This window comes from Engystomops pustulosus, chromosome 7 (genome assembly GCF_040894005.1).
Source record: "Engystomops pustulosus chromosome 7, aEngPut4.maternal, whole genome shotgun sequence".
NCBI classification, from domain to species: domain Eukaryota; kingdom Metazoa; phylum Chordata; class Amphibia; order Anura; family Leptodactylidae; genus Engystomops; species Engystomops pustulosus.
In genome coordinates, this window is record NC_092417.1 from 154348717 (window position 1) to 154366255 (window position 17539).

General features: G+C 42.5%; 1 protein-coding gene across 4 annotated transcripts; it reads left to right on the forward strand.

Moving 5' to 3' along the window:
- The first annotated feature begins 8297 nt into the window (after positions 1-8297).
- LOC140069007 (uncharacterized) lies at positions 8298-15726 on the forward strand. 4 transcript variants are annotated; one of them, XM_072114350.1, is made up of 5 exons: positions 8347-8392; positions 9487-9504; positions 11313-11412; positions 12823-13070; positions 14822-15726. In XM_072114350.1, exons 1-5 carry the CDS (start codon positions 8378-8380, stop codon positions 15380-15382), a joined length of 942 nt encoding a protein of 313 aa, XP_071970451.1. In that variant the 5' UTR covers positions 8347-8377; the 3' UTR covers positions 15383-15726. The 4 variants fall into 4 exon arrangements, with proteins under 4 accessions (XP_071970452.1, XP_071970454.1, XP_071970451.1 ...); XM_072114349.1 differs by having other exon boundaries at positions 8368-8392; positions 11310-11412; XM_072114351.1 differs by lacking the exon at positions 9487-9504 and having other exon boundaries at positions 8298-8392; positions 11310-11412.
- The last annotated feature ends 1813 nt before the right edge of the window (positions 15727-17539 follow it).

Consider the following 17539-nt stretch of genomic DNA (forward strand, 5'->3'; position numbering starts at 1 on the left):
ATTAAATCTAAAATAAGAATATGTACAGACATAAAATGTGTAAAAATGATGTAAGTACCCTGTTTCCCCGAAAATAAGACAGTGGGGCAGATTTACTTAACCGGCCCATTGGCGATCCAGCGGCGCGTTCTCTGTGGTGGATTCGGGTCTTCCGGCGATTCACTTAGGCAGTTCCTCCGACGTCCACCAGATGTCGCTGCTGCGCTGAACAGCATCGGAACGCACTGGAGTACACCGAGCCGGTCTGAGTGAAGGTAAGTGCGTGCCGAGCGACACTTTTTTTCCCGAATCCGTCGGGTTTTTGTTCAGCCACACCCCCCGATTTCCGTCGCCCACATGCCGGCGCCATCGGGAAAACGCGAATGGGGCCCTTAGTAAATGACCCCCAGTGTCTTATATTAATTTTTGCCCCTATAGATGCACTAGGTCTTATTTTCAGGGGATGTCTTATTTTTCCATGAACAAGAATTTACATTTAGATCAATGTGACATACTAATAATCCTCTTGTCAATAGGGAATACCAATCAGAGAACCCTATTCCAGTATAAATCCTATCACCAAAGCAACAACAATAATACCAATAAAGGTATATAGGACAAGAGTCAACCAATAGTCACAGACCAAAAGTACTATTGGGAATAAAATATTATCAATCTTTATTAAATACAAGTTACAGCAATCAAGACAAATATTAAAAACTACATTAAAAATTCCACAAAGACACAAAAGGATGTGGTGGTGGTCCAAAGTAAATCAATGTATATACATCTCCAATATCATGTCCTAATATACAAGGCCAAGTTTATGCAAATTCATATTACCCACCCGGGCATGACATCATGCAAAACTGCAGGAGAGAGACTTGACCACCACCACAGCACCCCGACGCACGTTTCGCCGTCGCTTCTTCCTTGTTCATGTACAGGTAGAGATCACATGACCCTCCATCTGCGGCCATTTTATGGTCAGGAATCTCTGGCTGATGAGGTAAAAGACAGGAGGCTTCACTTTACAGATCATCTACTAAAAGATGTATACTGGTAAATTACCTAATATCCTGCCACTCACACACATTACACAAAACATGAGGTAAAGTGGCCAACCCCTATAATATACAAAATTACAAAGCAGCAATGTGCCATTAAGATCCAGCAATAATAATACGGGTACGTAATACGGACAACAGTAGAAACTTGTGTCTGATTGATGTCTTATTCATGAGAATAAGGCTGAAGGAGAGAAATAAACAGACCTGTTATCCATTTTTTTTTGCAGTTCCATAAACTTCTATTGCCTTCTGTGATCTGCATCCATGAAAAAAAAATAGGACAGGTTTCAAAATTCTTTCCACAGACAACAGATCAGTGAAAGAAAAAAAAAAAATGGTGGGAAAACTGACTCAGTAAGACATTTGTGAAAATCACTGAACCACAGATGTGAAAAACAATGCCAGTGTGAAAGAGCCCTAAGGGTGCAGTCGCATTTTGCGTTTGACGCATGCATTTAAAAAAAAAACACAAGAGAGAATCGCCTCATTAAACAGCTGTTAACACTTGCGCTTACAAAGCGCAACTGCTAACACATTGTCAATGCATGTGTTTGTTAACATGATGCAAACACGTGTTAACGCAAACTTTTACATTGCCGTTTTGTGAACGCAAGTGTTAACAGCTTTAATGAGGCAAATCTCACTTCAGCTGTTGCAATGCATTTAACCCATGCTTCAAACATGACGTGTGACTGCACTCTTTTTTGAAAACGCATTCCGTTTTTTGACCATTCATCTTAATGACGATAATTGGAAAAAACAGTCAAAAACGCATGCATTTTTTAACAAACTGCTTAAAAACAACCTAAAAACGGGTTCAAAACGGCACGTGTGCCACCACCCTTAGGCTACATTCACATAAACATATGGGGTCGTATACCATTCCCTAGCCCGTAGAAAGATAGGAATGTCCTGTCCTTCTACGGAATACGGCACGGCGCGCTGTGTATTCCTACGAAGAGCGGCGGGGGTGAGCAACACTCGCCTCATCCTCCTCCTCTCCCTGACGCCGCCGCGTGCCCACTGTGCTACAGTACAGCGGGCAATGACAGTGTGAATGCGCCCTTAGGGTTTATAGTTGTATGATTGTAGTGCTACCACTAGATTTTTGGGACCCCGCGATGATCTTAGCAGGAGTCGCTTGATCACACATCTAAATGCAGCAGCAGGTACATTGCAGCCCTAGTCACCAGATTTGGTCTCACATTTGGTCATAGAGTTGGCAATATATAACTGCATATAAAGTCTATCTCAGCAATACTGTACAGGGGCTTTCATCAACTTTCCATTAACTCAATATTCGGCCCACACCTAAATTGTGTCACATGGCCACCACACCACAGATCATCCATTTTGTATACATTTGTATTTCAGAACTAAATAAAAGTAGTGGATTGGCTGTCCTTAGGGTTCATTCACACGGCCGTCTGTGATACAAATATACATCCCCATAGACGGCAATGGCTGCCTGCCCTGTGTATGTTCTGCGCTGTACACCAGGAAAAGATCGAGCATGCTCTATGGAGGGGTCACCTCCTCCTCCTCTCCAGTGCACAGCAGTATGCCACCCGGCTGAATGGGGGTCCCGCTCTCACAGATGGAGTGGCAGGTCCAGCATATATTCTACTACTCCATTCGATAACAATGCTGAGAACATCGCTCCAGTATCTCAGGGGCTCTCGTAGACAGTGAATGGGAGTGTCAGGAAAACCCAAGCTCTATGCTTGGATATTTCCAATGCTCCCATAGTATTGAATGGAGCTTCAGGATGCTCCTACCACTCCAATAGTCTGTTTCAGTTGCAATCTAAAAGCTATTACTTTTACTTACTGTTGCTATTAAGGGGCTTGTTTTTTGTGAGATGAGTTGTATTTTGATATTTAATTTATGTGACCTATAACTTATTGAAGACATTTTACTATCCCATAGACCCCAGAAGAAGATGTTATAGCTGAAGTGAAGTAGGCATCTTTTTGACCAACATAAACTCCTTTGTTATATAAAATCATCAAAAGGAAGGAATACATTGAAACCAGGAGTCATGCCTTTAGAGGTAAGTGTACGTGTTGACAAGTTTCAGACTTGTCCTTAAAGGAAACCTACCACCACGGATCTTCCTTTTAAGGTAAATCCGGTGGTAGGTGCCTCTAATGCAGTGATCATAAGTACCCAAACTTCAACCAGAAGCAGCCTTTTTATGGCCAAGTGTCACCACAGCAATTTAGGCAGTAATTTATTGCTGGTCCTCGAACTATTGCAGTTTCTCTACAGGGTCCCTGTGTACAGGAAGAATCGTTGGGCCATCATTCTTTGAGCCCTGTATGGTGAGTTCTATTCTGGGGTGATGGCCTGGGTCTGGGCCGGCTCCAGGTTTCAGTGGGCCCCTGGGCGATAGAGCCTCAGTGGGCCCCTTAACAGTGAACTCATGTGGCGGCATGACCCTGCCAGCTGAGCTCAGACACAGTAAAAAAACAATCATATTTCAATTACATCGGCAACAAGGATGCTGTCGCTGATGTAATTCAATTTTCTGATCAGGAGCGTAATGAGCTCCATAGCAGACCATTTCCTTAAAAACACATGCATGTTTTTACACAATCAATCATTTTTACACTCATTCACGTGTCTACAGATTTATACACACATACAGTATATATCAAATTTACAACATTCACACAGATATACAGCATTAATACACACACGCATCCTGTATGTACAGCATATATACACACATGCATCCAGTATGTACAGTATATACATGCACGAATCCCATATATACAGCATATATACATACACATCCAATATATACACACAGCACATACGCAGATATACACACGCATCCAGTATATACAACACATACGCAGACAAACAGCATATATACACACGCATCCAGTATACACAACAAATACGCAGATATACAGCATATATACACACGCATCCAGTATATACAGCATATAGGCACAGATATACAGCATATATACACACGCATCCAGTATATACAGCACATACGCACAGATATACAGCATATATACACATGCATCCAGTATATACAACACATACGCACAGATATACAGCATATATACACACGCATCCAGTATTAACAGCACATACGCACAGATATACAGCATATATACACACACATCCGGTATATACAGCACATACGCACAGATATACAGCATATATACACACATCCAGTATACACAACAAATACACACAGATATACAGTATATATACACACACATCCAGTATACACAACAAATACACACAGATATACAGCATAAATACACAAAAAAACACATATAAACACAAATACATGCATTTACATATGTAGCAATTATACTTACCCCAGCTGGAAGTCGTTCGGTCAGAACCTGGTGGCTGGATCACGAAGAAGGTGGACAGAGCTGTGAGGTGCCAGGACGGCGGGACTCGAGGTGTGCGGCCTGGCGGGACGCGAAGCACGCAGGCCGGGCCTGCCGTGAGGCCCAGGACGCGCCGCGTCACAGGAGAGGTGGGTTGAGCAGGGCGGGCGGGCCAAGTCTGAGGTGGGTGGGGTAGGGCAGGTGGCCCATCTCACTATCTCTCCGCCACTGGCCCGGTCCGCCGGACCGACCTGCGGGTAAGTAATAGATTGTGGTGGGCCCCTTTGGAGCTCCGGGGCCCCGGCACTTGCCCAGGTCAGCCGGGTGCTGACGCCGGGCCTGGCCTGGGTGCCCACAGAGAAGGCTCCGAGTGCCGCCTCTGGCACCCGTGCCATAGGTTCGCCACCACTGCTCTAATGTATGTAAGGATAGCCCTTCTTAGGGCTAATCCTTTAGTCCCCTTAATCTTTTTAAATCTTTAATTGTGGTAATATGCTAATTTACCAAAGAAGCTACTGGGGCGCGGAGTAGCCAGACCTGAGGCTACACGACATGGCTACTCCGTGCCCCAGTAGCCTCCTTGATCCTCCTACCCAGATATCTTCAGCGCGCAGCTACGAGGAGTTGTGTGCCCTCATCTGCAAAGCCATCCTGCGCAGGCGCACAGTCTCTGCTCTGAAGCCGGAGCTACTGCGCCCCTGCGGGGCTCCTGGCTCAATAGATATCAATATCGCCTAGTGCCCCTCAGGCTCGTTTGCATCATTTTTAAAACCTTTTTTTGTCAATAGAAGATCCTAAGAAGCTAAAAGAAGAGCAGATCCTGCCAGAGGGGTCACACAGCAATATGTAAGTGTGCTTGGTTTACAAACCTTAAACATGCCAGGATGTATCTCCACATATTTCTTCAACATCCAGCTACATCTTTTCTTCTCTCTTTTCCTTCTGTCATAAAGTTGCCAGTTGTCACCATATACTCTGTCATTTCTAGTTTATTGCTATTCTGTTGTAAAGTTTTATAATGTTTTTGTTATCACCATTTATTACTTTAATATTATGTGGTGGTAAGTCTGTGACAGGTTCTAACATGATCAGTGGAAGGTAGGATAGAAGGTGAGAGTCCGCTAGTATGGGAGTAGTACATGCTGCGCTGCCTAAGGGTCTGGTTGCTATTTGGACAAGGCACCAAAGGAAACCTACAACCAAGGATCTACCTATTAAGTGAGAATTCCTGAGGCTAGGAGATAGTGGAGAACAGCAAGGACAGTCTGACAAAAGGAAAAAGAGACAGTCCAATTTAGATCAGGTCTTAGAGAATTGAGTAGTAGACATTGCAAAGGAGCCAAATATGCCCAGAACCAGGGCCAAAGGCATTAAAGAGGACCTGTCACCCCATTTATCGGCACTAGGAGCTGCTTACTAAAGTAAGCAGCTCCTAGTGCTCGATCAAACGCCACAGTGTTAGAGTGATAACGTTACCAGAAACCTCCGGTAACGCTATCTAACACTGCGGCAGGGTATAGTGTAATTGTCGGACAGCTCGCAGAGCTGTCTGACGTATTCATGAGGGGGCGAGGTTGGGGCGTGACTAGGGGCGGTGACTGCCGCCTAGCGCGCGGCAGTCAATGCCGGCCTATGGAGCGAGCGGGGCGGTCTGGGGAAGAGGCAGCGCCTCGGACCGTCCCCTCATGAATCCATCGAACAGCTTTGCAAGCTGTCCGATGATTACACTATACCCCGCTGCAGTGTTAGATAGCGTTACCGGAGGTTTCCGGTAACGCTATCACTCTGACACTGCGGCGTTTGATCGAGCACTAGGAGCTGCTTACTTTAGTAAGCAGCTCCTAATGCCGATAAATGGGGTGACAGGTCCTCTTTAAAGAGTAACCATCATTTCAGTTGATTTTTCATATTGTGTGGAGGGGGGGGGGGGGGGGCAGTTGTGAACATTTTTTTTTATGTACTTCATTAACAAATTCTCCGTAGTTTGTAAAGTAACAGGCTGCAAAGTGCCTCTAGTTACAATGTTACTTCTACGTTGCTATAGGGCAAATCTGTCTTCTTTCCTGTTTTCTACACAGCTGTGTGTTAACCCTTTCTGCCTTCTTCCTGGCTGCAGTATGCTCTGAGCATAATTTTCAATCATCAAGCTTAAGCTTAAGATGTGAGCTCATGAAGCCTCCATAGACGCACACTGTTACATGCTGAAAACCTGTTAAAAAAGTGTATCCTCCCATACATAATATAAAACATTATTTCAAATGACGGTTACACTTTAACTGGAATATTGGGGCACATTTACTTACCCTGTCCCTGATCCCCGAGGTGCGTTGTCCAACAAAGTTGAAGTCCGGCGTGATTCACTAAGATCGTGCGTCCGATATCCTGCATGTGTCACTTCCCCGCTCAGGTCCGACAAATTTCACCTTTTTCTTCCCAGTGTATGTAAGTGCATTGACTTGCGACACAATTTGAAATCCCGCGCTTAGTCTGAATCAGTCGGGTTGTCTGACAGCCCGTCCCACGATTTGTGTTGCATGAAATTCTCTTTGATTGCGCCAAAATCTGATCGCGTGCACCAAAAACCCCTGTTAAATGCGGCGCAAATCGGAAATAGTCAGGAAACCCGACGGAAATGCGCTGTGTGGACCCTTAGTAAATGTGCCCCTTTGTGTCCAGTATTGTGCAAGAATTGTGAACCAAAGAGGGGAAGCCCCCTTGCCCAGAGTTACTACTCTATAAAGAAGTTCTGTAATTTGTATATTACACTCTATAGACAACACAGGTCCAACCTCTTTCGGTCCTTGCTCCTGCATTGTCATATCACTTGACTTCAAGGGACCAAAAGAGCATCCTATAAGCACTGAGTACTACAGAACAGCACAAATTACCGCTTCAGAAATTATAAGTACCACAGTGCCGATTGAAATTTGATCCTACAAACCAAATACAAACCAAATACAGACTAGTCAATAAATACTAATAGGGACACTAGACCAGTGACCAATAACAGAAGCCCCAGACCAGAAAATAATTAATAACTGAAACCGCCAGAGGAGACACCACAATAGTAAAAAAAAAAAAACATATTAGAAGAAAAGTAAAGAGAACCCCCAGAGCAGATAAAGATAGTAATAGATATCGAAATTAAATAAAATATAATGAAACCGGACAAAAAATTATAATACAGGACCTGAAACAGAGAAAAATAATAATGGATACCCTAAATCAGACTATAACTATCAATTTAGACACAAGTCCAGCCAAAAAATAATTTAACAAATACTCACCTCTCATTGCTGCTCTTCTGTTCAGAGAGCCACACTCGATGTTCTGCTAATACAATGTATTGCTCTGACTCCAGACGCCAGGGCATATGCCGTAATCAGGATCCAGAGCGGTGCCCGCAGCAGTGGAGGACCATTAAGCCTAGAGTACAGTGTGAAAAAATCACTTCTCCAAAACCCTCCTTCTCTGGAAAAAATAATTCCCTGGACCAGATATATTATAAATAAATTAATTAATAATTTATTATGCCCAAAGGGAAATTTGATTGTCGAAAGACATTAAAATAGACAAACAATGTCACATAAAATAAAATAAAAATATAGCAATAAAAATCCATGACATAAAAAACAAGAACATCTCTAGTGTCTATTGTTATCATTCTTCATCAAAGAGACATTTACTTCAAGAAATCTTATATTGTCCATGTTGGCATCTGTTGTATACAATAGATGCTGTATATTTACTCATAAGTTATTTTTAACCCCAACCACATATGGGGTGATGTTCTTGCATAATTATGTAATTCTATGAATATTCCGGATAACACATTGAAATATTTATTTTTTTATTGTACATGGAATTTGACCTTTGACAGACAGCAAGAAACTTGTGTGTTATTTTCATGGATGTCTCATAGTTATTAAACCAAAGTTACTTTGGTTCAGGGGACAGATCACACGAATGTCACAGGAACTGGTGAGTTATGATATTGTAGCATTTTTCTCCCAATGAAATGTTTACCCTAAACTATAATGCATATATTTTATATTTTTCCTTAAGTAAAAAGTGCACATAATCCTTGTCCCTCTTCACTGAGGGACAAAAAGGAAAAAAAAAAACGTTTTTTGTCTTCAACTGAAATTTGTTTTAGATGATTTTTCATTCTTCCATCATAAGACCATCATAACCACCCATGATTAATGATTGTAGTGGAGCATCTATGGGAGTTGCTCCCATGTTAAAATTATACTCTTAACATCTGCTGTAAAAAGGTGATCCTAGACAAAAACATTCAAAATTGTAATATTTTCATAAAATAAAATGAATTGCTTTATAGAAAAAAATTTACCGGTAATTTTATACTCAGAACATTTTCCATTACTAACTTATATCGACTGTCTATTGGTTAGGGGATTAAAGTCTAATCACAGAAGATCCCACCTTTGGGATCTAAGTTGTCAGAACCTCAGTGATCAGAAATTAATCTGCTTTCATGTGGATTGAAAATTTTTTTGCAAAGGAAAGACGGATTTCAGCACTTCAGCTGTTTAAGGCTAGGGGAATACTGCATTGGGATAGCTGCTGCAGATTTCAGTACAGCTAGACTACAGTCAATTAGAAGAGAAAAATTGAAGGAGTTGCGGTACTGGGCTAAAAAAATCTTTAGTGATATTTTTTTTAAGTTACATTAAAATACATAGAGTAAAATGGAGTAGTAAGGCAATCCAAGTCCTGCACCGTAATGTGTAAAAGTGGTGCTCACAGCTGAGGGTTTTGGTGCTCGAAATCAAGGTCAGGCACTATCGATGGAGGAAACCACAGCACCCAGAGGTATAAATTCCAAAAGGCTTTATTTACATATCATCCAGGCATAAAAGCACGACATCACATTTTTATGCCTGGATCATGACATGCAGACAAGTTGACGCGTTTCGGGTGAAAAAACGCCCAGTCATAGCTTTTTTTTAGTCCAGTCCTAGAACTCCTTCAATTTTTCTCTTGTGTTTGTTTCATTGGTGTCCGGACAACTTGTTCCATGGCACGGACCTGAAATGTGATCGGACCCACAGCTACAAGGACCTCCAGGGGTGAGCTGTGTTGGACTTTATTTAATTATATTTGCTTCTACAGTCAATTATAGTTGTGGTTCTGCAATGCAAAAGATGAAAGATCCATAGCTGAAGATCAGTCTCAGCAAAAAGCCAAATAGTTTATACAACCAGATAGTTTATACTACTAGAATATCGTTTTTGAGACCAATAGACCCCACTTCTCTCAATGACCACATGATGCTGAATTAAGATCAAGGAACTGTGCAAAATTGTGGAGTTAAAGCATCTTCATTGCTCAGCTTATAAGAATCAAAATAAAAATGAGAGACATTTTAAGTAAGATCAAAGCGGAATAATATATTGGGGCACATTGGGGGTCATTTACTAAGGGCCCGATTCGCGTTTTCCCGACGTGTTACCTGAATGGGGGTCATTTACTAAGGGCCCGATTCACGTTTTCCCGACGTGTTACCCGAATATTTCCGATTTGCGCCGATTGTACCTGAATTGCCCCGGGATTGTGGCGCACGCGATCGGATTGTGGCGCATCGGCGCCGGCATGCGCGCGACGGAAATCGGGGGGCGTGGCCGAACGAAAACCCGACGTATTCGGAAAAACCGCCGCATTTAAAAAAAGTGTCGCTTGGGGAGCGCTTACCTTCACCTGGTCCGAGGTGGTGCATTCCGGCGCGATGAGATGACTTTCAGCGCAGCAGCGCCACCTGGTGGACGGCGGAGGAACTACCTTCTTAAATCCCGTCCGGACCCGAATCCAGAGCAGAGAACGCGCCGCTGGATCGCGAATGGGCCGGGTAAGTAAATTTGCCCCAATATTTCCGATTTGCGACGATTTTCCCTGTATTGCCCCGGGATTTTTGCGCACGCGATTGGTTTGTGGCGCATCGGCGCTGGCTTGCACGCCACGGAAATCGGGGGGCGTTGCCGAACGGTAACCCGACAGATTCGGAAAAACCGCAGCATTTAAAAAAAAAAATTGGTCGCACGGGCCATACTCACATGCACCACGATGAAGACGATGAACTCCGGGGCACCTCGGCGGACTTCGGCGCAGCAGCGCCACCTGGTGGACATCGGGCGCAGGACCTTCATGAATCGTTGGAAGACCTGAACGCTCGTCAGAGAAGCCGCCGCTGGAACGCGAATGGACCGGGTAAGTAAATGTGCCCCATAGGGTCGTATGTAATCAGGGTCAGTGAACAGGTCAGTAGTGTCATTGAGCTAAGATGGGCCATAATAGTGTTCGGGTCAGAACATTTATGGCCAGTTGCATTATACTCTGTGATACAAGCGGGTAGATTTATCAGATCTCTGCTTTCTTTTTCCCACAGCTGCTTGTAAAATTAAAACTGAACTCTGATTGGTTTCCATGGGCAACTAGAACAGTTTTACCTCAGACACTTCTGATAAATCTCCCCCTTAGTCACACAGGTTGGAAGGCTGTATATAGGAACAGAGATTCACATATATTCAGTCTAGCTAACCTGAATTTTGGAACAGGGTAACAATCCCGATAAATAAGCATGATCACGTTTTGTTGCTATTCACACTGAGAGGCTAAAACTGTGGGTTCCACACCGGAGCAAAGATAGTAAATACTGAAATACTTTTCTATTAGTGAAATTGTTTGTAGCCCTTATTTACTATGAACCATGGCGAACCAAGCCCTGGTTTTAAAAACCAGTTCTGAAAATCACACACTTTTTATCTTGTATTTTTATTTGTATAATTATGTTTTAGCATTCTACACAATCTTTGGTGATTGATTAGTGATTAATGTGAGAGTACTATAATATAGACTAAACAATATGCTTTCCCTCTAGCAGAGCTGCACTCCCAATCATGGAGACATTATTGAGATTCTCCGACCTGGACATCGACACTGGGCCATATATATCGGAGATGGAAATATTGTACATATAACAGGTACTATCTGTGGAAAGAATATGTGTACAGTACATTAGAATGACTAAATCCATGTAAAAGGGTCTTAGGCTACATTCACACGATGTATGCCCGCTGTACCGTAGTACGGCGGGCATACATCGGCGCCACGGAGAGGAGCAGGGGATGAGCGCAGCTCACCCCCGCCCCCTCTCCATAGGAAGATACAGCGCACGGCGCCGTATCACGGGAACAGATAGGACATGTCCTATCTTTAGCCGCGTTACGGAGCGGTACGGTGCCGCACGTGAGCCCATAGGAGTGTATGGGGGACGTATATCGGCCGTAAATACGTCCCCCATACATGTGTGTGAATGTAGCCTTATAAGAGCCAGAATAATGGGAAAAAATTGGGGCAAGGGAAGCTACAATTAGTTATAAATAAATGTCAAGAAAAATGGGCAGCCAAAATAGTATCCATTTAAGCCATGTATTAAAAAAACAAAACAATTTACCTGGCCCCATGTTCCAGTATAGCTGACCCCATTTAGAGATTGTCATTTGGGGCACACGACCACTTCTGCCAATCAGGTGCCTGTTCAGGGACTGCTATATTCATGGCACCACTAAGGTTAAAGGAAATCTACCACCAGCATCATGGATTTTTCACTATTCGAATTATTGCTCGCAATTTCATAGTGATAAACCGGGAGGTGACAAGAGGTTTAGGAATCATGATAAATGTCAACTGAATCAATTAGAACAGATTTCAATTGCACGAAAAACTAATAAGAAAAATGACAGATTGTTCATTGAAATGAGCCTCTCAACGTGATCCTAAAGTTCACCCCTTTAGTGAAAAAAGATAGCATTTTTGTATTTTAGAAAACTTTGACATTCAAAGAGCAGGGACAAATAGTGATATATACCATAGAAAATAATAATTTCTTTATATAGCGCACACAGATTACACAGCACTGCACAGAACCTGCCAAATCGGTCCTTGTCCCCAATGGGGCTCACAATCTAATCAACCTACCAGTATGTTTTGGAGTGTGGGAGGAAACCGGAGGACCCGGAGAAACCCACGCAAATGGAGAGAACATACAAACTCTTTGCAGATGTTGGCCCTGGGGCATTAATTGAATTTCAGAATTTCTACAATTTAATACGTATGAAATTTATTAGATGAAAAAAATTGCAAAAATTTGACTGCAACTCTGATGTCCACGTGAGGTGCATATGACTGTGCCTCCTGACTATCCCTAATGGTAGATGTTGGGCAAATATGGATTGGTTGGATTTTAACTGCCCGATCCTTGTGTACTCTGATAAAGGTGTTGAGCAGCGGCTTTCTCCCCTCTCTTATTCCTTTTTTATTTCTGCTCAACATATTGTAACTGTATGTCATAATAGATTAAATTAATAACTTTACGTGCACTTAATCCTAAGGTACTGTTGTGGGCGTTGGTGATGACTCTGTCCATGGAAACTGTGTGGTTGAGCAAAGTACACTGGATACGGAAGCAAAAGAGAGTGGGTTCCGAGTGAATAATATCTATAATGGCGAGCTGACCCCCATACCCAGGGATCAAGTGGTTAGATCTGCACTCCAAATTGTTGGCGAAAATAAACCGTATGGCTCCTGCTGCCGGAATTTTGTCCTTGAACTGAAATTTGGACCAGCAAACCTGGATATTGTAAGTATGTTTAAAATATGTGTCAAATTATTTGTATATTTTCTTTAAAGGGCATTTCCATTTTAATAACACTAATACATATGATTCAAGGATAAATGTATGGGGGCTCGAAAGGACTGAACTGGAACTTGTAAACTGTCCTTGATATACTGAATGTCCTTAAAAAATTCCACTAAGTGCAGTAATCGTGTTTGTTCGGTTTCTGCTCCAAGTTTATGTAAGTTCCTAGATTTAAAGCAACCAAATCAGTTTCTGAAAACCCCAGGGTTCCACAAAATAAGGATGGGTCATGGCAGGTCATGTTTGTCCATTCAGTAGGCCCATTTTCATGTCACAAAATGGCGGCCAAATACAACGTGGACAACATGACTCACTGGATGCTAGGTGGGGTAGAGAACCTTTGATAATATACTGACCATATCTTTAAATGTACAGCTGCTCATTAGGTAGAAAGGGGTGCTTATGTTTTAGGGTTCCTACCCCTGTTATAACCACAAATTGTCACAAAATGGCTGCCACGATGTTAGAATATGCTCAATATGAATGTCCAAGACACTTTTGATGTTATGCCCAAACACAAAGGTTCATCACATGGTCATAATATTAATTTTGTCATTAAATCCAAGCTTACCATCATGCAAAAAAAGAGTATTGTTTATTTTCGGACAAGTTGGCCAAGTTTGACATTTCGGCTGTCACAGCAGCCATTTTTAAACACATTAGCCGACTATGAAAAGATGGATAAAAGGTGTTAGTGGCCTGCATGCAAGAGAATGGTACCGTGACAGTGACAGCTGAAACATGCTTTTGAAACCTGGCCGGAAATAAACAGTACTCTATTTTTCAATCTGGTGAGCTTGGATTTAATGACCAAATCAATATCATGACCATGGGATGAACTTTTGTGTTTGGGCATCATCAAAAGTGTCTTGGACATTCATATTGGGCTTATTCAAATATTGTGGCAGCCATTTTGTGACATGCAAATAGGACTTAAGGAGGGAGAGAAGGAGGTAGCAACTTTACTGTACATGGGGTATGTATGGTTAAATTTTTGAGGCTGCTGGGCCTTTCATTAAAAAAGGGAGAGTGAGACCAATGCATTTTCCACCCTAGGCTTATACACGAGACAATGGCCTACATTAATTGTTCTGTTTGCGCCTTTGCACATAAAAACACATGCAAACTGCTTGGACATGTGTTCATAACGTGTCTCCGCCACATAGTGCGGCCGCGACACAATACTCTGCACCTATAGGGGCATTCTAGTGCATATTCACACCGCGCATCACATTTATGTTGATTTATGAGTACACTAGAAAAAAATTGCTGCACTCAGTTTAGGCGCTATCAACGGGTGCAGTGTGCCCCGGATTAATGAAGACCATGCGCCATTTTTCAATAATCTGCCACACTGCACAATAGTGAGGCACTCTACACATAGTGCAGTTTGCCTCACTAATACCATAAGTTTTCCCAGTTTATTTGTGGTAAAATTAGGAATTTTGGCTTATATTCAGGTCACCATACACTCGAGTATAAGGTAATATGCTCTTGCATTCCTCAGGGACAGCTTTGGATAGCTAAAATTCTCATCTTCTACACAGATGACTCTCCAAAAAGAAATTCTTTAGACTAATTATTTAGTGGAAAAATTTGGAACCTCTTGAGGTTGAAATTAATTTTATGCTTCGATTTACTGGCTATTGACTACTCATGATATTATTCATAATGTATTATCTTCTTTATAGATAATCCAGAACTTGATGCCAATTCCAGGAGAAATCACAGTTGCTGCAGCAAAAGGAGTCAAAGTAATGGGTTCAACTATAAGCTCAAATTCTGAAATTGTGGGATCAATCGCAGCTAAAGGAGTTGATCTTGCAGGCCAGGGGCTGACGGCAATGTCAGATGCAGTAGGCACGGTTGCGGGAAGGGGTGTAGCAGCTTTTGGAAACATGCTCTCTATTGGTGCCCAAACATTGGCTCCGATTATTGCATCTAAAGTGGACGCAGTGTCTGCTGGGTCAGGTACTATGGTGCTGTCTGCTGCGGGATGTATAGCTCCAATAGGGGAGTCTTTGGCAGCCCAATCTGCAGAGGCAGAAGAAGCAGCGGCTCGTACTGTGATGCAGCTGGGATCTTCGGTTGCATCCAGTTCAGCTGTTATTGGGTCATCTGTGGCCACAGGATTGTCTTGGTTAGGGTCAGCCTCAGCTGCAGGAGCTTCCAGTCTTATCGGATATTTCACGTCAACTGCAGAGACATCCAATGAAGTTTCTGATAAGGACACCTCTAATGAACACAAGTAATGGGATTAGTTTTATCCATTCCAGTTCTTATTCTTCTCTCATTGTATAGTTTGCAAGCAGATATCAATATAGATACTATACCAGAAATAAGTGAACCCCAAATGTTTTCGTTCAGGGCATGGGCTGGTCCAGCGCGACCTAAACATATTTCTGGATTTTTGTCTACCTATTACCATAAGTCACTGCAATCTACCAGGCAAATATAGGTTTTCTAATTGACTTAATCTCTTTGAGATTTCGCACTCTGTACTCTGTATTTTGTAATTATAATGTGTGATACAGATGGGAATAGGCTGTAAATAAACAAAAAGAAAACAATGTTATAATAACCACCTATAAAAATAAACCTGATTTCTGAAAATTCTAGTTGTAGGTGGATTTTTTTGGAATCTATACACCCTGTTGGCTTCTTAATTTTGTTTGCTTTGTCACTTTAGTGTTAGTGTGAAATAGTTCACAGTATCTGACTGGAAGCAATTCCTTGTTATATATTGAATAATATATTTAGGGTCATCTTCCCCTTTAGTTTGTGTGAAATACACTGCTCTATCTTCCTGTATTCAATTACTTGTTGAATAATATTATATTGGGGTCACCGTCTACTTTAGTTAGTGTGAAATACACTGCACAAAGTACAATTGCTCTTTGAAGAAGTTCATTCGTCAGCAGTCAAATTGTTATGTCAAGATGCGCGCCTGGCATAAGCACATGCTCTCCTTCAAATTCTAAATCCACATCTGGACCCGGCTAGTAGAATCTATATTTAATATCTTAGACTTGAACGTTTCTGATAATACCTCATATGACTTCAGGGTCGGACTGGCCCGGCGGAGGACCGGAGTAGGGCCCCGGCCCGGCAGGAGGAGGAACTAGAACAGGGGGGAGAGGGGAACTAGAACAGGGGGGAGGGGGGAGGGGAACTAGAACAGGGGGGAGGGGGGAGGGGAACTAGAGCAGGGGCAGCAGGAGGAGGGAGAGGGGAACTAGAACAGGGGCAGCAGGAGAGGGGAGAGGGGAACTAGAACAGGGGGCTGCAGGGGAAACTCGAACTGGGGGCAGGTGGGGGGAGGGAACAGAACTGGGGGCAGGAGGGGAGAACAGAACTGGGAGCAGGAGGGGGGAACAGAACTGGAGGCAGGAGGGGAGGGTGGAATAAGAACTGGGGGTAGGAGGGGAGGGGGGAATAGGACTCGCTGCAGTAAGGGGGAGGGAAACTAGACCTGGGGCAGAATTATAGTAGTTACTGTATATTCTTGTACATAGGGGGCAGTATTATAGTAGTTATATTCTTGTACATAGGGGACAGTATTATAGTAGTTATATTCTTGTACATAGGGGACAGTATTATAGTAGTTATATTCTTGTACATAGGGGACAGTATTATAGTAGTTATATTCTTGTACATAAGGGGCAGTATTATAGTGGTTATATTCTTGTACATAGGGGGCAGTATTATAGTAGTTATATTCCTGTACATAGGGGGCAGTATTATAGTAGTTATATTCTTGTACATAGGGGACAGTATTATAGTAGTTATATTCTTGTACATAGGGGACAGTATTATAGTAGTTATATTCTTGTACATAAGGGGCAGTATTATAGTGGTTATATTCTTGTACATAGGGGGCAGTATTATAGTAGTTATATTCCTGTACTTAGGGGGCAGTATTATAGTAGTTATATTCCTGTACATAGCGGCAGTATTATAGTAGTTATATTCTTGTACATAGGGGGCAGTATTATAGTAGTTACTGTATATTCTTGTACATAGGGGCAGTATTATAGTAGTTATATTCTTGTACATAGGGGATAATATTATAGTACAGGCGGTCCCCTACTTAAGGACACCCGACTTACAGATGACCCATAGTTAAAGATGAACCCCTCTGCCCGTTTGGACTGCAAGGCAGCAGTGCTTATCACTAAGCCAATATACTGGAACTACATTACCGAAGGCGCAAGCCAGTTGCTAGAAGAAAGACACATTGGGGGAATCATTATATCCAGTCCTAAAATGCATCAGGTTTATTTATGGCATGTTGTAACCGGAAACAAAACACAACCTTTTATTTCCCCACAAAGCAGTTGTTTAAGATCATGAAGCTGCGCTCACACGCTTTGAATTGGAGATACAAAATGCAATAAAAAGAATCACAG